Source organism: Argiope bruennichi, chromosome X2, assembly GCF_947563725.1.
Source record: "Argiope bruennichi chromosome X2, qqArgBrue1.1, whole genome shotgun sequence".
Lineage (NCBI taxonomy): Eukaryota > Metazoa > Arthropoda > Arachnida > Araneae > Araneidae > Argiope > Argiope bruennichi.
Genome location: NC_079163.1, coordinates 134,432,284 through 134,456,594, shown reverse-complemented (window position 1 = coordinate 134,456,594; position 24,311 = coordinate 134,432,284). Strand labels below are relative to the sequence as shown.

The following is a 24,311-nucleotide window of genomic DNA, read 5'->3' as shown; positions in this document are numbered from 1 at the left end:
CAGAAATGAACGCATCGGCTCTTCTCCGGCGAAATAGTGTGCCCATTGTTATCGCACCACAATACCAATTTGTTTACAGCAGTTTGTAACTGTCGTTCAATTATATTCATACTACTTCCGTGGCAGGATATTTGTAAATCGTCAACGTAAAGACTTGAATGTACAGATGAAGGTAAATGAGTTAAAATTTGACTAAGATGGACGATAAAAAGTGTGACACTGAGGACACTTCCTTGTGGAACTCCTTCAGCTTGATTAAAATGAGTTGAATAAACGTTTCCAACACGAACTCTAAAAGTCCGATTTAATAAGAAGTTCTGTAAAAATATGGGAAGGTTTCCCCTAAAACCAAAGTTAAAAAGTGTTGAGAGTATGCCAAAGCGCCAAGCACGGTCATAAGCCTTCTCAATATCAAAGAATATGGAGACCAGGTGGTTCCTCCTGACGAATGCGTTGAGTATTTGTGTTTCCAATAGTACGAGGTTGTCAAAGGTAGACCGACCTCTACGGAAACAACTCTGCAACGAGGAGAGACGTGGTCGAGGATGAGACGTGAATTGACCATTCTTTCAAAGGTTTTGCACAGACAATTCGTCAGAGCAATTGGTCGGTAGTTCAGAGGGTTGGATGCTGCCTTACCAGGTTTTAATATTGGGATCACTATAGCTTCGCGCCATTGTGAAGGATACTTCTGCTCAGCCCATATTCTGTTGTATAATAGTAACAGATTCGAAAGAGAAGGTCCATTCAAATGGCGGATCATATTATATGTTATCCCATCTGGTCCAGGGCTTGTATCATGGGCTTGAGTTAAGGCAGTTTTCAGTTCAAATATTCTAAATTCACAATTATATCGGAAAGTACTTCGGTCATTAAAGCGTAAAGGCAACCGTTCCGCTCGATTCTTTATTGCCAGAAATTTACGACTATAAGAATCTATGGCAGAAACTTCAGCGAACGTATGACCAAGAATATTGGCTACGTCTAATGGGGAGGAATGCATCTCATTTCCCGTATTTAAGACAGGAATGGAGTTTTCACTGTATATCCCATTAGCAGCCTTTACTTTCTTCCACAAATGTTTACTGGAAACCGAAGATGTGATCGATGATATAAATTTAATCCAAGATTCCCTCTGACTACGACGGCGTATTCGACGAGCTAGGGCTTTGGCACGCTTAAAAGCAACAAGATTTGCCGTTGTCGAGTACCTTCGAAAAATATTCCAAAGTCGTTTTTGCTTCTTATGGCTGTTGCGACAAGCTTCATTCCACCACGGTCTACGAAAATTTCTTAGACGTGGGGAAGTTTTAGGGATAGTAGCATTCGCGGCGCTTATTATGCAGTTAATGACATGTTGCATTGCTTCCGTGATGTCACAAGTACTGACCATATTCTCTGTGATATCTGCCAATTGTGCGAATGCATCCCAGTCTGCCCGACTGAATAAGAACCTTGGTGGACAAGGAGTAGCACCGCCACCATCAGCATGAGAGACAATAACTGGGAAGTGGTCACTGCCGTAAAGATTATTGCTAACTGTTAGAGTGAGGAATGGCAGGAGTTCAGGTGTACATATGGCCAGATCAAGAGTATGGAAGCTACGTGTGGGTTCGTGGAAATACGTCTTCTCATCATTATTGAGCAAACAGAGACAGTTATTAGAAATAAACTGTTCTATCTGTTGCCCACGAGAATTTGTACTATCCGAACCCCACAAAGTACTATGTCCATTTAAGTCACCTAGTAAAATAAAAGGTGAAGGAAGCTGGTCCACGAGGTTGTCAAGATCTTGTAACTGAATGACATCATGAGGTGGTATGTAAATGTAGCAAACTGTGACCAATGTCCGTACATGGACTTGTACAGCCACAGCCTGTAAAGGTGTATGCAAAGGCAAAAGTGTGCTCGGATATGAATTTGAAGTAAAAATACAGACACCACCCGAAGGACGAGATGATATGTCTGCATCTTTCCTAGCACAGTTATAGCCGCGTAATTTTAGAGGAATGCTAGGTGTCAGAAAAGTCTCTTGGACACCAAAACAGATAGGATGAAATTTGTTTAAAATGGATTTAATGTCATTAAGTTTGGACCGAATGCCACGACAATTCCAAGAGAGGAAGGTACCCATTATAAGACTGGTTTAGAAGAGGGGCGAGAAGAGGCAGTAGTTGGAGTTGCTAAATCTTCGCAACTCATTTCAAGCTCAGATTCATCTTCGGACGGATGTAATTTGATATCTGGGCTATTAGTAATGCCACCAAAAATCGACGACAAGTCCTTGTGGACTTTACCTTGTGCCGCTAACCCCAAGGCAGCCGAATTTTTTAATACCGATTTTTTCAATTTTATTGGCAGGTCGTTTTGCTTAAGACCACGCTTCGCAAGCTTTAGCTTCAAAGACTTGCTAGATTTGAGTTTTTGTTTATTTTTTCCAGGCTTGCAAGTTTCAGGAGCACTAGCCGTTGATCTTTCAGTGTCAGAATCGGATGTTTTCTCGGGTGGTTTGGTTTTAGGCTTATTCTTAATGCAGTTTTGGCATGAACAATTTGCGCAGAATGTTTTTTGTACCGCAGAGGCATAACTCAAACCTGGCGTAGGAGTTTCAGCTAAACTCCTCCGTCTAGCTTCGGGATAAGAGAGGCTCTCTTTTATTTTCAAAGCTATAACCTGTTTCTCTAGAGTCCACCGTTTACAAGACCGAGAAAAGGATGAATGATTTCCATCGCAGTTCACGCATTTTTCTTATGCAGTGCATTGTTGACTCTCATGGCCTTTCTCAGCGCAGCGGGCGCAAATAACTGTCCCGCGGCAATTAGCTTTTGAGTGACCGAATCTCTGACACTGGAAGCATCTTAGAGGATTTGGTATATAGTGCCTCACAGGCAATTTCATATACCCGGCATATATAAATTCTGGCAATTTCGGGGAATGGAAGGTTAGTATGAGATGTTTAGTGTCAAGGATTTGTCCATCCCGCCGAATGGTTATGCGGCGTACATGTGTCACTCCTTGACCCTGCAATTCCTTCAATATTTCCTCGAGAGGTACATTAAATAATTGACCACAAGTGATCACACCCTTTGAATAATTTAGTGATAAATGAGGCTGAACAGAAACAGGTATTGTGGCTAATGCTTTTAATTTTAAAATTTGATGCGATTGCTTTTTAGAACAAATTTCTACTAGTAAGTCCCCTGAACGCATTTTGCGGATTGAGGAGACCTCACCAACTGTTGCTGTGATAGCTTTCTGTACAAGGAAAGGAGATACAGAATTAAATGATTCGTTTTTATCTGATATTCGTTTAATGATAAAGAAGATGTCAAATTTTTGTTCATTTGGAATTAATTTCATTGCTTTTTGATGCCCACTGAAGGGAGATTTTTTAGGAGGAGCCATGCGATATTAAGGGAGATTCGGGCCCGACGGTACCACCCACCACGGAGCCCAACAAGGGAAGGCAGCCACCGGCTCTGGTCATTTCCAGCCTCGGCGCTTAACTTAGTGCTAATCGGTTACCTATACGCTCGGAGTTACCCCCGGGGACAGTGACCACCCTTAACGCCAAGCCCAAGGAGTAACCCCCCCCTGCTTGATCCCCAGCACCCTAGCCACTCAGGTGACTAGCTACCAGCCGATTGATACACCGGGGACCACAGTGCACCACCCGTCCCCCAAATGGGTCGCCACGCACGTCCAACACGTGGGACATTGGCTGTCCATGAGAAGCAAGAAGCAAACAGAGCGGCGACAGCTTCTCATGGAGAGCTCCCTCGCTTGCCGTCGAGGGAAGGAAATACATAGCAGACAGCAGAAGGCGGAGAGGAGAGCGAACTGAAAGGGAGTAAAGATCCCTGGGTACCTCGGGATTGGGACACCCGTACTCACCTATAGTAGGTGAGCCCCTGAGGGGTCTACTTCTCGGAATTCCGTCGCTTTGGGATTAGCAAGATATGGTGTAGTCCATAAGGATTTAACGTCTATCTTTGGATGCACACCAACTATCCCTGATTTTAAGCTCCATCCGTCTGAGGATGAACATACACTTTCTATGAGTTGCGAAGATCAGGCAACTCCTACAGCTGCTCACTCACACTGACCATCTAAATCTCTCTCTTAATTGGTACCTTCGTTTCTTGGAATTGTCGCGGCATTCGTTCCAAACTTCATGACATGAAATCAATTATTAACAAATTTCATCCTATCTGTTTCGGTGTTCAGGAAACCTTCTTGACACCCAACATTCCCATCAAGTTACGCGGATATAGCTGTGTTCGGAAAGATACAGACACTGGATTTCATGGTTCTGGAGGTGTCTGTATTTTCACCTCAAATTTTTATCCGAACACTCCTCTTATTTTACATACATCTCTTCAGGCTGTGGCTGTGCAGGTCCATATGCGATCTTTGGTCACAGTCTCACGGTATCATCCGTCCGCAAGACCTGGACAATCTAGTAGACCAACTTCCGTCACCCTTCATTTTATTTGGCGACTTCAATGGACATAGTATTTTGTGGGGCTCGGATAGTACAAACTCTCGAGGACAGCAGATTCAACAGTTTATTGCTAATAAATGTCTCTCTCTGGTCAATAATGACGAGAAAACGTACTTCCATACGCCCACACTTAGCTTCCACTGTCTTGACCTAGCCATATCCACTGCTGAACTTCTACCGTTGATGAATTTGAGAATTGAAGATGATCTTCACAATAGCGATCACTTTCCCCTAATAATCTCGCATTTTGATAGCGGAGGTGCTACTATTTGTCCTTCGCGTTTTCTGTTCCAGCGTGCAGATTGGACTACATTCTCACAACTAGCAATTATCAATGTGGCTATGGTCAGTGGTGCAGATATTTCGAAATCAGTTCAAAATATCATTGATACAATAATGAACGCCGCGAACACCAACATTCCAAAAATTCCCCACGTGTAAGAAAATTCCGTAGGCCGTGGTGGAAGGAAGCTTGTCGCGACAGTCATAAGAACCGAAAGAAACTCTGGAATCTTTTCAGAAGGTACCCTACGACTAAGAATTTGATCGCTTTTAAAAGAGCCAAAGCGCTAGCTCGCCGTATTCGGCTTCGTAGTCAGAGAGAATCATTGATTAAATTTGTTTCATCCATCACATCCTCTACTCCGAGTAACCTTTTATGGAAAAAGGTTAAGGCTGCTAATGGGATCTATAATGAAACTTCTATTCCTGTTTGAAAAACCGGTAATATGATGTATCCAAGCCCATTAGACGTTGTTAACATTCTCGGCCAAGCGTTTGCACAAGCCTTTGCGCTTCGATGCTCGAACTACTCTTCCATATAATTGTGACTTCAGGATGATTGAATTGGAAATGGCCTTGTCTCAAGTCCATGATACCAGTCCCGGGCCAGATGGGATCACATATAATATGCTCCGCCATTTGAATGCAACTTCACTTTCGAATCTGTTATTATTATTTAACAGAATATGGATTGAACAGAAGTACCCTTCACAATGGCGCGAAGCTATTGTGATCCCAATATTAAAACCTGGCAAGGAAGCCTCAATTCCTCTGAACTACAGACCGATTGCTCTTACAAATTGCCTTTGTAAGACTTTCGAGCGCATGGTCAATGCTCGTCTAATTTTCGAACTAGAGAAACAGGGAGGCCTCTCCCCGTTGCAGAGTGGTTTCCGTAGAGGTCGGTCTACCTTTGACAACCTCGTATTACTGGAAACCCAAATACGCAATGCCTTTGTGAGGAGGAACCACCTAGTTTCCATATTTTTCGACATTGAGAAGGAATACGACCGTACATGGCGCTATGGCATACTTTCAACACTTTTTAATCTAGGTTTTAGGGGTAACTTACCCATATTTTTACAAACCGTTTTATCAAGACGTACTTTTCGTGTTCGAATTGGCAACTTTTACTCTAATCATTTTATTCAAGCTGAGGGAGTTCCACTAGGAAGTGTCCTCAGTGTCAGACTTTATATTATTCATCTGAGAAAGATTTTAAATCATTTGCCTCCATCTATTAATGGAACTCTGTATGTTGACGATCTGTAGATCTCATGTCAAGGTAACAACATGAATCTTATAGAACGACAATTGCAAAACTCAGTAAATAAGGTGGTAGCTTGGTGCAACAACAATGGGCACTCAATCTCACCTGAGAAGAATAGATGCGTTCACTTCTGCCGGAAGAGAATAATTCACCCGGATCCGAATATATATATTCGAAATATACTAATCCCAGTGGTGAGCGAAATACGGTTTTTAGGAGTAATATTCGATAGTAAGCTCACCTTCCTTCCGCATATTTTGCATTTGCGAATGAAGTGTGAGAAAATGTTAAATATTTTGAAGGTACTTTCCAGAACATCCTGGGGTTCCGATCGGACCTCTTTACTCAGTATTTATGATGCAATCATCCTTTCGCGTATTGACTACGGGTGTATGGTATATGGTTCGGCGCGATCATCTGTTTTACGACGGCTGGATACTGTTCACCATTCTGCTTTAAGGATCTGCTCCGGTGCGTTCCGTACTTCTCCTATTGAAAGCCTTTATGTTATTTGTCACCAGTTGCCCCTTTATTTAAGACGCCAGAAAATTTCTGTTTCATATTATTTCAAAACAAAATCTATTTTGAAACACCCCTTAAGTCAAATGACATTCCCGAGTGGTCTTCGTAGATTGTATAATGCCTGTCCGTCTCACATTCTACCATTCTGAGAGAGAGCCAAAATGATCATAAGTGACTCGGACCTCAATACTGTTAGTGTTAAAACTGTTGACTCCTTTATTTTTCCACCTTGGGATGCCCCGAAATTCTCTTTTGTGAATCCATTCAAAGGCTTCGATAAATCCTCAACTGCACCTGTTGTCTTCCAACAGCTATTTTTCTATCATCGCCATCGGTATTCCTCATTTGATCCAATTTTCACGGATGGCTCGAAATCAGATGGTCATGTCGGTTATGGCATAGTACTTCTATCTGATATAGTGAGCTATCGGGTTCATAATTGTTGTTCAGTATTTACTGCTGAGTTGCTTGCTATATTCTGCGCTCTACAGAAGATCTCATCTTTGCCACAGCGAAAATTTATAATTTATACCGATAGCATGAGTGCGCTGGAAACACTTTCTCACTATCATAATCGCATGCATCCAACAGCAATACGAATTTTATCCCTTTTGCGCCTTTGGCAGAATGAGGATTATCAATCATTTTTTGTTGGGTTCCCAGTCATGTCGGCATTCATGGAAATGAAATGGCTGATTCTGCTGCAAAATCTCCATTGTCGTGTTTGAACCAACGACTTCCTTATAATGATATTACGCGGTCTTTCATTAATTACATCTATTCTACCTGGCAAAATAAATGGGATCTGCAGATCCATAACAAACTGCATGAAGTGAAGAGTAACATTGGCCCGTGGTCGGTCCTCCCTGTACGTGGGGTGGATGTCAGGTTGACTCGCCTCCGTATAGGACATACACGTTTCACGCACAAGCACCTTATTTTTGGCGAAAGGGCACCAAATTGCCCTGCCTGCCATGTTGATTTTAGTGTAAAACACATCTTGTTGAATGCCCTACTTTTAACTCGCATCGTATCCAATATTTTCATACATCATCAGTAATTTTGAAGGACTTGGTGGGTGAGAAATACCATCCAAATATTTTTAACTTTCTGAGAGCCACAGGCTTTTTAAATCTCATTTGATGTTTTCACAAATTACTTATGCCTTATCACTTTAAAATTTTTAACAACTTTCCATCATTCGTTTCCTTTTTACTCTTTTTCAAAATAATTGTTTGTGTTTTCTTTTTTACATTTTTAAATATTATATATTTATGTTTTATGAAACATTTTATCATAGTCTGGTGCTGTAGATATTTTTATTGATAAAGCCTACTATACATTTTGCTTGGCGCAGTATGGCCAGTTGATTTATTCGGGTTTAATGGCGCAAAAGCCAAAGGTAGGCTATACTGCGCCAATCGTATGGTTTGAGATGATATCACGTGAGCGCAGTATGGCCAGATATGGCTCTTGCGCCATAAAACCTCAAGCAACCAACCAACCAACCATCAACCAAATGTGTCAAAGTATTGGCTGTCTAGTGTTCGGTACTTTCATATGCTTGTAAATACGTTAATTCAAAAATTATTTAAAAATGAAAACATAATTAAAATGATTAAGAAATTTTCAATAAATAAAAAATGAAATTTGGGACGTGATCTTGCGACTACAATTTTGGTTTCGGATGGTCGGGGAAAAAAGGTATCAAAAATGCAAATTCGAGTTTCGGTTACTTGTGTATTATCAGGGATTAACTGCTAAAAATATTTAATGGTCACAACTGGATTCAGTCAAAATACTAGATTCCATAATGCCATGCATGGCATTCACAGCTTTATGCGGGGAGGGGAGGGGAGGGGAGGGAAGGTCTTTATTAGAAGAAACTTCTCCTGGTTAGTTAGAATGCTCACTTGCTGGTAAACTTTCGAGTGCTTTCAATGGCATTTTTTCATCATATTTTATTGAAATTGCCAAATTAGTATCCATCAATTTACCAGAGTTAGAAGTGATTTCAGAAACACTTGTATATCAATTTTGGATGATTTTACTCGGCAAAGGGATGTGAAGAAGCGAGTAAGTATGAAGAGTATTTTTCCGGATTTCTTTGATAATATTTTTTTTTACACTTTTTCATCTCATCCCGAATTTGGTGAAATCAAAATCCGTAACGATCTGATGAGTAGATCTCGTATTCCGTTCCGGTAGGCTTCAGATTCGAAATCCAATTCATCTTAAGATCCTTTATACTGAAGAACTCTTTGCTCATTAAATCTGACATCACGGGCCAAACGCCCTCTCACTGGTGTAATGAGAAAGTTTGGAGAGAGGGGTTCATACTCAGGAGTCAACTTTGTCATCTGATTTGGATTCAAACTCACAAAGTCCATCCCAAATTAGTCAGTATTGCTTTAAAAAGGGATGCTACTGCAGCTGTTTCCTTTCCTACTATTTTTAGTTGGATTTTCGAAGACTAGTGTGCTTATATCTTACATATTAGAGCTTTGTATATAAACATTCTGATTCCTTTCCAAGCAGTTGGATCTATTTGGCAAAATATTGCATCTAAAAGAATTTAAGAAAATCGTTAATAAAATTTCTTAGATATTCATCGCTGTTACTTTTGTCCCCCCCCCCCATTTATTTGAGTGGTTTTAGATTTTGACTCGTGTTGGAGCAGCATTATCATTATGCTTTGCGCATTGAATCTGTATAAATAAACCTCCCAAGTAAGCGAAGGTAAACAGTAATTCAGATTGCGAATTTTTATAAAGCGTTTCAACTATTGTTAGAATGTTGAGAAAAAAAGATTAAAACCAATCGAAACGCCATTTCTGCTTTTTTTATTGAGTGCTAGGACTAACGAAATAATAGTAAAAATTGTGATAGAAGACCTTAAAGAATTCCATTCTGAGAAGATCCCTTTGATAGCAGTTATAGAGATAGAAACAAGAAATAAGATCCATGGTCATCTTCACCACAATATTTTGACAAGTTGAAGGGAGAATAGGAATGACAGAAAAAATTGGAACGTTTCTTTTCCTTTTAGAGATATAATAGTTGTTTTTATTTGCTGCCGTTCTAGTAATTCCAGTGTTTTTTTCTGATGCTTCAAGAATGAGTGAAGTTTTTTTTTCTATATTTAGTTAATTCCCCCTACCCCTATGTTCCTCTAGGCAACAATCAATATTTGAAACTCCACAGTCTAGAGTTTTTTTTTGTTTCCCCCTTTTCCTCATTTTTTTTTTTTTTTTTTTATCAGAGTGAAAATCCGAGTTTACTGTTGTGTTAGAAATTTTTCAACTAATGACTTTGAGTGACAGAATTCAAAGTTCACAAGGAATGAAGCAAGCAACAGTACTTTTTTTCAAAGCGAAGGGAATTGTTTTCTTATTTTCCTTTTGATTTTCCGGGAGTGATGCAAGTAACTCTTGTGAGTGAAGCGTCATTAAATTGTAAAATGAAAATTGAATAATGCATTCAAATACTTATCATGATTGAAAGAAACCCGAAATGTATGAAAGCGCTGAATTAAATTATTTTTAGCGTCAATTAGTACCACAAAAATGATGCAATATTTTTAAATCTTTATTCCTTGATGGTGTAAGGAAATACTATATACATTTCTTTGAATTCTTTCAGAAATTCTTTACTGTATAAAAGCTCCTTCCATATAACTAAATTTAATTTATATTTCAGACTGCTTTGGTAAAGACTACGTATAAAAATCGATTTTAGGTGAAAATGCTGAAAATTGTTTAACTAAGTATTTTTAATTTTTCCAAAATCACTAAATTTTGTTTTAACATGCAACTGCACAGATTGAACTTCTAAAGTGTCGATACATATCAAATATTGAACCAAATCGGTCTCTACTTTTAGAAACATATAAATACGATAACTCCCAAACGCAATGACGTAATTTTGTGACAGTCAATGCATCAGAATTTGGTTTCAATCGTGTCAAAACTCATACATCTCAACCTTGAATCGCCAGAGATGAGGCTTTAATAGTACTATTATTCATGTACACCGATTCGAGAGTAAGAAAAAATGGCGTGGAAGATGATCTGAAAGGGACATAAAAAAGTGTACAATACTGCTTGAATGGAATACATATTTACAAATGACACAACAAGCAGGAATAATAACATGCAAATTCTTTCAAGTGCTCTGTTTTTGTTACTGCACTCTACTTATCATTGGATTTGCTATTTTATCCAGTGTATTAGGACGAGGGATTCATTTCAGGGCCCGAGGATTCTAGGTTTGAAACCCACAAAATTGCTGCGTGTATGGACTTGGTACACTTTAAATACGATGGCCAAGGCCAGTAATTCTCTTCCTAGTGTTACTTGGAACTTTGAACCAGTATATAATTAAAGTATTTCAAACAGGACACTTGTAAATGTCCTGTTTGAATACGTATAGTTTTCAGATGATTCAAATGAAGTAATAAATTTTATTTAAAAGGAATAATGCATTTATATAAAGCTTTTACTCTCAAAATTCTTAAAAATTAAAAGGATTTCAACCAAGAAGGGAACAAACCTAAAGGATGCATTCTTTTTCACCACCCGGAGATCTATTCAGGTTGGAGTTTTCAAAACAATCTAAGAGATATTGTGTTCCAGAAATTTGATGACCTGTGAAAGAGGACATTTGTTTCAAATATTTGTGTCTAGGGACGGGAGGAAGGATGAGATAAGGGAAATAAATTGGAACTCTAAAAGATTTCTCATATTATGCCCAAAGGCAAAATGCATATTCATGATTTTAGTGTACATTTGATTCTTAGGAAGTTGGTGACAAATAATCAGCTAAAATGTATCATTAGAATTTTTATCGGAAAATAAAGAAATACTTCTTTTCTTTTGAACGTTGTATAAAATGAGCCTTTTAGCTTTGAAAAAGTAAGTTCTCTAACTATTTCGTTCTTGACATAATATATGCGTATATTAGCGAAATTTGTATGCTTAAAGTACGATAGCGGTTTATTTTGAATTTTATTTCGCGAAAATGAAATGCATTTCCAGTGTCAACTACATAAGAAACAATGCACAGAAAAATTACTGCATAAATTTTGCAAATGCATGCAAAGAAAATTTATCAGTCAATATTGACAAAGAAATTACGAAAGAGGTTTCTCAAATTGCTAGCTAGAACAGATAATGAATAAATCAGTCGAAAATAAAAATTGTTTTTTTTCCAACACTGAGCTAATTAGTAACTATTACTTATTATGTATAATATTAACAATCACGTTATAATTTGCCTATATTATAAAAAAAATGAAATTCTAGAAATTTTGCAATCATTTATGTTTATTTCTTGTTCTTAATAGATTTTTACTAATCACTATGTTAACTACATAAAATACTGAAGTGCTGCATGTTTTTTGGCATAAGAGAAATTTGAAATTGTTCCGTACTTCAAGCAAAGTTTATATATAGCAAAATGATGTATTGTAAACTAAACTGATATAAAAAACAATGCCCTCTACATAGTTTTTAAAACAGTTAAATTTTCTATGAAAATATAGAATTTAAAAGTGCAATAATTATTTAAAAGGACTTTAGAAATGTAGAGTAGATTGTAAATGCTGTTTCTAGACACATAGAACAGATTTTTTTCTCTATTAAATAGATTTTCAAAGAAAGTAACAAAGTAGTCTCAGGTCTTCAATAGGGCAAAAAATGCTGTGATTTACTCTCTGGATTATATCAAAAGCAGCAAGAGAAAAATTAACTTTAGAGAAATTACTTAGCTTTGTGAAATACCTGAAAGGTAAAATTATTTGCCCTCAATTTTCAGAACCCTTAAATTTCAAAGGTTTTCAGAAGAAATATATATTTTTCACGAACAAATAAAGTTCACCAAAATGATGAAGATATTTTAAACTTGCATATTATAGTCAAATTTATGAAGTTATAACCTTAATTCATATATCAATCAAAGATTTGAGTTGTTTCACAACAATATACTTGACAATTTCATGCAATAAATTTAAATTCTTTCTTAAAGTGCTAAATAAAGCATTATATAATATTATTAGTTTAAAATATTGATTGGCAGGTTTAAAGACAATATAATATTTCTGCATATAATATATTATATTTGTTATCAAGGATTTTAAATCACAATTTTATATTATTTTATAAAATCAGTGTTTATAAAATATTTATCACAGTGTCCAGAATTTCAATATATGAATATAGAAGTAAACGTAAAAAAGTAAATTAATTATTTTTTTCATGTGTATAGGCATTAGCTGGTGATTTAAGTTATTTGTTAAGTTTTCGTTTTGATTTTGTTTTCCAAGTACTTCTGTGTTTCATATTTTTACTATGTATCAAAATTTAACATTTTTTTTTTTTTTTTTTTACTTGAACCTCATTTAAATGATTAATCAATTCCTCGGTTTTTCTTTACTATCTAATTCGATGACAATACAAATGAGAATCCATAGAATACTTGAGGTATTTACGTCTTCCCCGTAATTTTTCTTTGTTGAATAATAGTATTTGTGATTATTCGTTGTTGTTAATGTTTAAAAGTGTAAAAAAATAATGGGCGCATGGCAAAATTAGTTAAGTGGCCAAAGCTAGAAAACATATAAACAAGTTTCTTTGAAAAGGTAGCACATTTTTAGTAAAAAATTTCCAAAAGGATTTTATGAAACCTATTTTTTTTTCAAGCCTTTTTGTGAAATTCTCTTATAATATCTTTAAGAATAGTGAACTTTCCATATATAACACCATTGTGAAGTTATTTGTAAAGTGGAAATCATATTAGTTTAAAAATAATTGGTATATTGATATTATTAATGTTTTGTTGCTCTTTCAATCTTTACGTTCTTACAATCCACGAGATAAAATTTCAGTGGAATAATAAGATTAAAAACTTTTTAAAAAAGGGTTTTATTGTATTAAACAGAAAAAAAAAGATTAAACATTTTATCATTATTAAATTAGAGTCTTCAATAGTTTTCTGTGCGCCATGATTTTGTGATTTCTGTTTTGGCTTCCAAATTTTAGAAAAAAGAATTTCCATTTTCAATACATTCATAAAGCAATTTTTATACTTCTTAATATCCCGTTTCTGGTCTTTATTTCTTATGATATCCATTATAACCTAACCCCTCAGGGGCTCGCCTACTATAGGTGAGTACGGGTGTCCCAATCCCGAGGTTCCCAGGGATCTTTACTCCCTTTGGGTTTACTCCTCTCTGCGCCTTCTGCTGTCTCCTTTTTTCTTCTTTTCCTCGAGGGTAGGTGAGGGAGCTCTCCATGAGAAGCTGTCGCCGCTCTGTTTGCCTCCTGCTTCTCATGGGCAGCAAATACCCCCACGTGTTTGCCATGCGTGGCGACCCATTAGACGGGTGGTGCACTGTGGTCCCCGGTGTATCAATCGGCTAGTATCCTAATCATTTGGTTAGTCTGCTAGTGATTAAGCGAAAGGGTCATCCTCTGGGGCTTGGCGTTAAGGGTGGTCAACGTTCCTGGAGATGGCCCTGAGCATATAGACTCCGGCTAGCACCAAGGTAAGTGCTGAGGCTGGGAGTGTCCGGAGCCATTTACTGCCTTCCCTTGTTGGGCTCGGTGGTGGGCGGTGCCGTTGGAGTCCGAACCTCTTTTCACTCTTGCATGGCTCGTCCTATAAAGGGTCCCTTCAGTGGGCAACATAAGATTCGACCAACTTCTGAAAAACAAAATGATACGTATTTTATTATTAAAAGAATCTCAGACACTGAAGAAACATTCCATACTGTTTCACCTTTCCTCGTTCAGAAGGCTATCAGCGCTACAGTTGGCGAAGTGACGTCTATAAGGAAGCTTCGATCTGATGATTTGCTAGTCGAGGTAAATTCACGACAGCAAGACCAGCAAATTTTAAAAATTAAAGCAATAGCCACAATTAAAATTAGCGTAAGCCCTCACGAAACTTTGAATCATTCCAAAGGAGTAATAACTTGTGGAGAATTGTTGAATGTTCCACTAGAAGAAATAACTTTTGAACTAAAAAACCAGGGAGTAACGCACGTAAGCCGAATCAATATACGGCGGGATGGACAACTCCTGGGAACAAAGCATCATATTCTCACATTTCATTCTCCAAAGTTGCCTGAATTCATTTATGCCGGATACATTAAACTACCCGTTCGTCCCTACATTCCAAATCCTTTGAGGTGCTTTAAGTGCCAGAGATTTGGACACTCTCAAACTAACTGCCGCGGGACGCTCACTTGTGCCCGTTGCGCAGAAAAGGGTGATAGCAAACAATGCACAGCACAAGAGGGGTGTGAAAATTGCAATGGCAACCATACTGCCTATTCCCGGTTATATCAACGCTGGCAACTCGAAAAAGAAATCACTGCAGTAAAAGTTAAAGAACAGATATCTTACCCCGAAGCACGACGAAAAGTTTTAGAAAAACAACAGTTGGAATTAGCCACGCTTCTGTAGCTAAAAATATTCCTAAGTCCAAAACCAAAAATTCACAGCCACTTCCTTTAAAAACTTCTGATTCTGAATCAGATTTGTCGGTAACAAGTATCGCAGAAGCATCAAAACCAAAAAGAACAAAATTAAATTCTAAATCTCAAAATTCTTTAAAACTGAAGCTTTCGAAACGTGGAATGTCAAAGACAGATATTGCATCAAAGTTTAAAAAGTCATCAACTAAAAATTCCGTCGCTTTGGGACTTGCGACACAGGGTAAAGTCCATGAAGACTTGCCGTCCATTTTCAGTGGCTTGCCCAAAAGTCCCGACCACCTTTCACTCCATCCATCCGATGAGGATGAAAATTTACATATGAGTTGTGAAATTTCACCAACTCCACCACATGTTCCTATTAACTCTTCAGCAGCTCAATTTTCTTAATGGGCAATTTTCACTCTTGGAATTGTCGTGGCCTTCGGTCTAAATTGCAAGACATCAAGTCCATCATCAACAAATATCATCCTGTTTGTCTTTGTCTTCAGGAAACTTTCTTGAAGACTGATAATTATATTAAACTGCGCGGTTATAATTGCGTTCGTAGAGACATAAGCACTGGAACAAATCATTCAGGGGGTGTCTGTATTTTGACATCTAACTTATATCCAAGCACACAGCTATCTCTACGCACTTCCTTGCAGGCTGTGGCTGTACAAGTGCACACTAGAGCCTTGGTCACAGTCTGTTGCGTCTATCTACCGCCCCATGATACCATTTGCAACAGGATCTTGACAGTTTAATAGATCAGCTTCCTTCACCTTTTCTAATAATCGGTGATTTCAACGGACATAGTAACTTGCGGGGTTCGGACAATACAAATTCTCGTGGGCGACAGATCGAACAGTTTATTAATAATAACTGTCTCTGTCTGCTCAATAACGATGAAAAAACGCATTTTCATGAACCCACACGTACCTTCCATAGTGTCGATCTGGCCCTTTGTTCTCCTGAAATACTTCCTTTGTTGAATTTGACAGTTGGAGAGGATTTGTACTACAGCGATCACTTTCCCTTAATAATCTCCCATGCTGACAATAGCGGTGCGACTCCTTGTCCTCCGCGTTTTCTGTTCCAGAGGGCAGATTGGAATTTATTCTCACAACTTGCTGATATCACTCAGACCATGGTCAACACTACAGACATAACGGAAGCAGTACAATATGTCGTTGACACCATTATAAATGCCGCTAATAATACCATTCCAAAGAGTTCTCCACGCCTCCGAAAATTTCGCAGGCCGTGGTGGAATGAGGCTTGTCGCGACAGTCGAAGGAGGGAAAAGAAATTGTGGAACATTTTTAGAAGATGTCCAACGACTGAAAATCTTATCGCGTTTAAACGTGCCAAGGCCATTGCTCGTCGTATTCGTCGACGTAGCCAGAGGGAATCTCGGATTAATTTTGTGTCTTCTATTACGTCCTCTACATACACTAAGCAATTGTGGGACAAAGTCACGGCTGCTAATGGAATTTATTGGGAATTTCGCTTTCCTATTTTAAAAACAGGAAATACTAAATATACTGCTCCATTAGACATAGCTAATATTCCTGGACAAGCATTTAATAAAGTTTCCTCATCTAATTCTTATAGCTAATTTTATGCCGACTAAGCGTCGCATGGAACAAACGCATTTGCAATTTAATACCCATAGAAGTTTTCCTTATAATTGCGAGTTTAAGATGAATGAGTTAAAATCCGCTTTGTCAAGAGCACATGACACCAGTCCTGGGCCAGATTTAATCACATACAACATGTTTCATCACTTGAATAACACTTCCCTTTCCAATCTGTTGAATTTATTTAACAGAATTTGGATTGAGCAGAAGTATCTTTCTCAATGGTATAAAGCGATTGTGATTCCTATACTAAAACCAGATAAAGATTCATCAAACCCTCTGAACTACAGGCCAATAGCCTTGAATAGCTGTTTGTGCAAAACCTTAGAGCGCATGGTCAATGGCCGCCTAGTATATGAATTGGAGAAACAAGGCCTCATCCCTCCATTGCAGAGCAGTTTTCGTCGAGGACGATCAACATTTGATAATATGATTCTACTGGAAACCCATATTCGTAATGCTTTTGTTCGAAGGAATCACTTTGTGTCTGTTTTCTTCGATGTTGAAAAGGCATACGATCGAGCATGGCGCTATGGCATTCTCTCTACATTTTTTAATCTTGGTTTCAGAGGAAACATGGCCATATATTTAAAGAACTTTTTTATCTCGCCGAATTTTTAGAGTTCGCATGGGAAATTTTTATTTTAGTCATTTTAATCAATCTGAGGGCGTTCCACAGGGCAGCGTCCTCAGTGTTACACTTTTTATCGTTCATTTTAGTCAGGTTCTTAATCATTTGTCCCCTTCTGTTCATGGAAGTCTATGTTGACGATTTGCAGATCTCCTGCGAAGGAAGCAACATGCCTTTAATAGAACGACAGCTGCAGAATGCAATGAATAAGCTACTAGTTTGGTGCGATAATAATGGATACACTATTTCTCCTGAAAAGAGTCGATGTGTCCACTTTTGTAGAAAACTTGGTATTCATTTAGATCCAAATGTTCATGTTCGCAATATCCCTATTCCAGTAGTACCTGAAATACGTTTCCTAGGAGTGATTTTTGATCGAAAGCTGACCTTTCTCCCTCATACTTTATATTTACGGAAAAAATGTGAAAAATCATTGTATATCCTAAAAGTGCCCTCCAAAACCTCTTGGGGAGCAGATAGAACTTCTCTTCTCCGTATCCACTAGGCAGTCATACTATCCCGTCTCGATTATGGGTACATGGTATATGGTTCCGCTCGCTCATCCGTTTTACGACGATTGGATACCATTCACCATTCTGCCTTGCGAATATGGTCAGGAGCTTTTCGTACTTCACCCACAGAAAGCCTTTATAATATATGCCATCAGCTACCGTTTCATCTAAGGCGTAAAAAAGTATCATCCTTGTATTTTTTAAGAGTGTTATCTGTCCCGAATCGTCCCATAAGTCAAATGAAACTTCCAGTTAGTCTTCGCAGATTCTATGCTGCTCGCACTTCTCAGATTCTCCCTTTCATCGAGAGAGTCAAAGAATTTCTGCAAGAGTCGGAACTTGATAATGTTCCTATTAAGTCAGTCGATTTGTCGTCCTTTCCACCCTGGGATATACCACAAATTTCCTTTATGAATCCCTTTGTTGGATTTGATAAATCCACAACAGCGCCAGTAGTTTTCAAACAGCTATTTCTGTATCATCGTTGTCAATATTCAGCTTTCACACCAATTTTTACAGATGGCTATGGTCAGATGGATTTGTTGGTTGTGGCATTATTATTCCATCCAAGACGCTGAGCTATCGTTTACATAATTTCTGTTCTGTATTTACTGCTGAGTTGTTGGCAATTCTTTGTGCGCTTCAGGAGATTTCATCTGCCAATGAACGTAATTTTATTATATATGTTACGGCCAAAGCCCGAAATCGGCCAGATCGCGAATTGGCCGGCCAATTCGGGATCTGGCCAACGTTGCTGTAAACTTACAGGCCAATGTCCGATCTTTTCTTGATTTCGGGCTTTGGCCGGCCAATTCGCGAAATGGCTGGGGACGATCGGCCAAAGTAGAAAGAAAAGAATCAAGAGCACATTGTTTTGCACCCTGTTAAAAATGAAGTATTTAAAAATGAGTACTTCTGTGTACTGTTTTTTTTTAAGTGCAACTGTTTCAGAAACGAGTTCAAATATAAGTGGCACCTCTGAGTCAAAAATAAGCTTGTAATATATAAAAATATGATCTCGTGTTATTCTGTTCTCATATTAAAGCCATAATAGAAATTATTCAGTGAACGTGTATACTTTAACAACGTGATAGCGTGAAGATTAGATTTGCGCCCTCAAAATGAAATAATTATATCTTGGGCAAAGGTGTTGCGTATCATGTATGAATACAAAGCAAATTGAGTATTCAGTTTTCAATTACCTTTAAGGGTGATCCTTAGTCTTTTTCTGTTCTATGGACCTAATGTTAAAGATCCCAGATCACATTGTCTCCTGAAATGTCGCTTCAAAAAATATGAAATTTTTTGAAAAGGCAAATAACAAAAATAAGGGCTAATTAAAACAAATATGAAGGACAAATAGTTTTGTTATTAATATCATTTAAAGACATTTCTATGTTGGTGCCATCTGTCGAATTTCACCTACAACATGTCCTTATTTATATTTTATACATGAATGTCATTATATTTATTTACCACTAGTCGCCTTTGGCGACCAGCCGGTTCACCAGTATTAATGATCGCTAAAATTTTCAATTAATGTAAATTGCTCTCTTAGTAGCTTTTTCTGCAAAATATTTTTGATCTTCACATTTTGGTAGTTATATGATTCAGTCGTACTTTTATGTAGGCCTTAAACAGTTCTGTTTCATTGTAATACTTTCTCTAATGTTCTGTCAGTATCCATAAAATTTCTACTTTAAATTAAAGTGGAAATGTTAAACTGCAATCAATATCAAAGCTTTTTATATTAAAGCTAACCATGTATTTTTTTTAAAAATGAAAATTGAAATCAGAGTCGTTCAGCAGTGAAATCTGACCGATTTATGAAGTTTTTATGCATCATTTTTATAATCACAGGCCAATCACTGTCTAGAAAGCCTGCAGAGGATTAGCGTATCTTTATTGAGACAGTCGGTGAAGTGGTCTAAAATCGCCAGTTTTTATAGAAGTGTGATATTGAAATTTCATAAATCAGTCAGTTTTATTGATTGATTTAGTTGGTTGGAGTTCAACAATTTTTATTAAAAATATTGGTGTCTCAAGAATATTTTGTTAAATATGATTCAAAGGGTAGAGGACCTATGTAAAAATTTAAAATTCCTGATTTATCGGAGCATTTATTGACTAAAGTTATATTAAATATAATTATTTAGTTAATTTAGACCATTTTGTTAGCAAATGAATGCCCCAAATTAGCTGATGGTAGCTGATTAGAATGATTATCCTAAGTATATTAAACTATGTTTGCCTTAATTTAAATTGTTTTATGGAATTAATAATATAGGTATTGTCAAAGCTCATAGAAAACTTTTCCTCCTTTTACTTTTCAGAAAATATCTTATTTCATTTTTTTTTTTCATTTTATACAGACACCTGCCGAAAATTACAATTTTGTTTAATAAATTTGCAATAATAGTTGATTTATTTTTTAATTTAAACTTCTATCAATGTGATGGCAACACGTTGATAAAAGATATTTTTTTTAATTTGACGTGCTAGTGCAGATTAAATTTTAGCATAATTTAATCTAAGCATAATTTATAAATTAAATTTTAAGCTTTAATTAAAAAAAAGCTTTAATTTGATGCAAAAATCGATTTTGTGCTGTAATATTTTTTGGTTATAGCGATAAAACGCCGAAATTACGCTTTAATTAAAAAAATTAAAGCGTAATTAAATTTATTTTTTAAAAATTAAAGTTTAATTAAATTTAATTTTTAATTAAAATTCTAATTAAAAATTTAAAAAAATAGCTCCAGGGTGCACACACACACGCGCGCGCGCACAAACATACATTGAGCTTTATTTATAAGTATAGATTATCACATCGGGCTTTGGCCAAGGATGCCCGGCCACTTCGCGAAATGGCCAGCCAAAGTAGAAAATGCAACATTAATTGCAAGTATTTCGGACTTTGGCCAAACCTCTTGGCCAGTTCGCGAATTGGCCGGCCAATTCGCGATCTGGCCGTATTTCGGGCTTTGGCCGTAACCTATACACTGATAGCATGAGTGCTTTGGAAGCACTATGCCACTATGACAATCGATTGCATTCATTTGCCTTGGAAATACTGACTACTCTGCAGCCTCTCAAGAGTAAGGGATTTAATATAATTTTTAGCTTTGTTCCGAGTCATGTGCGAATATATGGCAATGAAGCGGCTGATTTTGCCGCAAAAACTGCTTCTTCACCTTTATCACAAGAATTATCATATGGTGATGCGAGGAAAACATTACTTAGACATCTTTTTTCTACTTGGCAGAGGAACTAGGATCTGCATATCCATAATAAATTGTATTCTATCAAACCTTCCATTGGATTGTGGTCTTCTCTTCCTATACGAGAGATCGACGTCAAATTGACTCGCCTCCGTATGGGACACACGCGTTTCACTCATAAGCACCTCATTTTTGGAGATAGCGCACCCGTATGTCCCACTTGTCATACTAATTTTACTGTGAAACATGTTTTGATGGAATGTCCTTCTTTTAATTCACATCGTCAGAACTTTTTTAATTGCTCATCTGTTACCTTGCGTGACTTGATGGATGAAATACACCATCCAAATCTTTTTAATTTCTTGAAAGCTATTTGTTTTTTTCAGCATATTTGATAATTCTGTTTCTTGATTACATTTCAAATTTTTAAGCAATTCTGCCAATTTTACCATGTTTTTAACTCACATTTTAGAAACTACTGTTGATCTTTTGGCATTTGATGTCTTTGATTTCAATTTTTAACCATATGCATGGCGCAGTTTAGCCAATTATGGCTCTTGCGCCAAAAAATCCCCAAGATACCAAATACCATAACATTATGACCTAAAATAAGGTGCACAAGACCTTAAAAGGAGTCAAATGCAGCCATGCCACAATGCATCCAAATTAAATACCAAATCCGTTGAATGACTTAAAAAATTTCTATCCATATTGTTACAAACTTGTAATTTTGCTTCCAGTACGACTAGTGTCATCGTAAGAAAGACAGGATGTACGATCTGTCCCGTGCGTGCTGAGCGTCAATGAACTCCGAGCTTGGCGACTAACTTGGCGACCATTTGGCGACTTGAAGATGATTTTGGCGACTTTGGCGACAAAATGGATCATATTGGAAAGTTTGAGAAGTTTCACTATCCATCCAGTAGGAACCGAGATACACCCAGAGACGTCCTGATTGGTCTGGAAGATTCTAGACCTGCCCCCCCCGCAACTATAAAAGACAGGCACTCTCAAACTGAGGTTGAGGTTGAGGTTTATATTTTTATGGCACAAGAGCCAGAATTGGCTATGCTGCGCCAAGACACATGGTATGAATATATTACCATACGATTAAAAATCTTGTTTCCTCCAGGCTAAAAATTGATAAAAACATTTTGTTAAAAGTATTTATAAAAAGGTGCGAAACTTTAAATAAGAAAAGTCTATGATTAAAACAAATGTTTTTTTAAATAAACAATGATATTTATATAAAATGAATAAAGTTAGTAGCTCTTAAAAAGTCAAAAATATTACGGTGAGGCTGTTCTCCCACCAGTTCACGCAAATCCAATGATGATGAATTAAAGAAATGCGCACGATAAAAATTAAATTTGGGACATTCAATTAAAATATGTAAAACTGTAAAATTAACGTTACAATCCGAACACATTGGTATCCTCTCGCCAAACAAAAGATGTTTGTGAGTTAGGCGGGTGTGACCAATTCGTAATCTAGTTAATTTTACATCAGCCCATCGAACCGAAGCAGCAGGCCACACTCCAATTGTCGGCTTGATAAAGTGCAGTTTGTTTTCAGTTTCATGATTCCAAGATTCTTGCCAAATTGAAAGAATATAACCACTATACATATTAATAAGGTCAATATGTGGGCAAGAGCGCTGAAGAATATGCTTAGCCTCCTTGGCTGCAATGTCAGCCGCTTCATTGCCTGTTATGCCAACATGACTAGGAATCCATCTGAACTGGATGTCATACCCCTTAGTCTGAAGATCTCTCAAACAGCAAAGAATATCAATTGCAATAGGATGCCTGGTTGGTTGGTTGGTTGTTTAGGTTTTATGGCGCAAAAGCCATATCTGGCCATGCTGCGCCAATCAAATGGTAAGAAGCATTTCAAAGATATTTAAAGAGGTTATTCCGATTAAAAAAACTAGGCACGGTTAAAAATTCCAATCGCAAGCCGATGCATTAAAACGTTATTTAAAAAACATCCATGAAAAAAGTAAAAGTTCATAAATTGCTGACACACGAAAAAGATTCCAAATTGGACAAAACTTAAATAAAATGCATCAAACCAATGGTCTGCAGAAATTTAAAAATGTTAGAGTGAGGTTTCTCACCCAGTAGTTCAAGCATGTCTATAGACACTGTATTAAAAAATCGTAACCGTTGATTATTAAAAGCAGGACAATCGATTAAAACATGACGCACACTTAAAACTGTATGGCATGTCGTGCATTTTGGACATGGTTCACCAAATAAAAGGTGTTTATGGCTGAATCGTGTATGACCAATGCGGAGCCGAACCAATTTTACATCAAGCCCACGCACTGGAATGGTAGGCCATAAGCGAATCATTGGTTGGAGAGAATGCAGCTTATTAGAAATCCGCTGATCCCAAGATCGTTGCCACAACATGTGAACGTGCCGAGCAAAACATGTCTTTGCATTGCCATGCGGAAGCGCTCGCTCATGAAAAGTGCTTGAGGATTTTGCTGCAGCATCTGCCATTTCATTTCCAGGTATTCCGACATGGCTCGGAACCCAGCAGAATAGAATTTCGAACCCTTTGTTTTCAAGGGATTGAAGAAAAACCAGGATTTCCAAAGCAACCGGATGCATTAAATAACTGAAATTGGAAAGAGATTCCAAAGCACTCTTGCTGTCAGTGTAGATGCAAAAGGTGCGTGTACAAGAAGTTGAAATCACTTCAAGGGCATATGTTATTGCAACCAATTCAGCAGTCAAAACAGAGAATGGTGTGGGCAAACTGTAGCTATATGTCTGAGTAGGTAAAACAACACCACTACCGACATGACTATTAGATTTTGACCCATCAGTGAATACTTCTGTGTACGAATAATACTGGCTGCGATGATCTTGAAAGAGCTTCTGAAAGATAATAGGTGCTGTTGTGGATTTGTCAAATCCCGTAAACGGGTTCAAGAATGAGAAATTTGGAGTATCCCATGGTGGGAAAGAAAAGTAATTAATAGGTTGAATTGTAGTCTCATCGAGTCCCGAATCATTCAGCAGAATTTTTACTCTCTCACAATAGGGAAGAATGTGAGAGGGGCGTGCATCATATAGTCTACGAAGACCAACTGGTAGAGACAACTGCCTAACAGGGTGTTTCGGAATCGACTGCACTCGGAAATAATATTGTGCAATTAATTTCCGACGTCGCAGATCTAGAGGCATTTGATTGCAAATGACATATAAGCTTTCTACAGGTGATGTGCGGAAAGCACCAG

General features: G+C 37.5%; 1 protein-coding gene across 1 annotated transcript; it reads left to right on the top strand.

Annotated features, from left to right (window-relative positions):
* Positions 1-14,224: 14,224 nt before the first annotated feature.
* On the top strand, positions 14,225-15,043 carry LOC129959902 (uncharacterized). The gene has a single exon (XM_056072800.1). The coding sequence runs from the start codon at positions 14,225-14,227 to the stop codon at positions 15,041-15,043; it is 819 nt and encodes a 272-aa protein (XP_055928775.1).
* Positions 15,044-24,311: the final 9,268 nt, after the last annotated feature.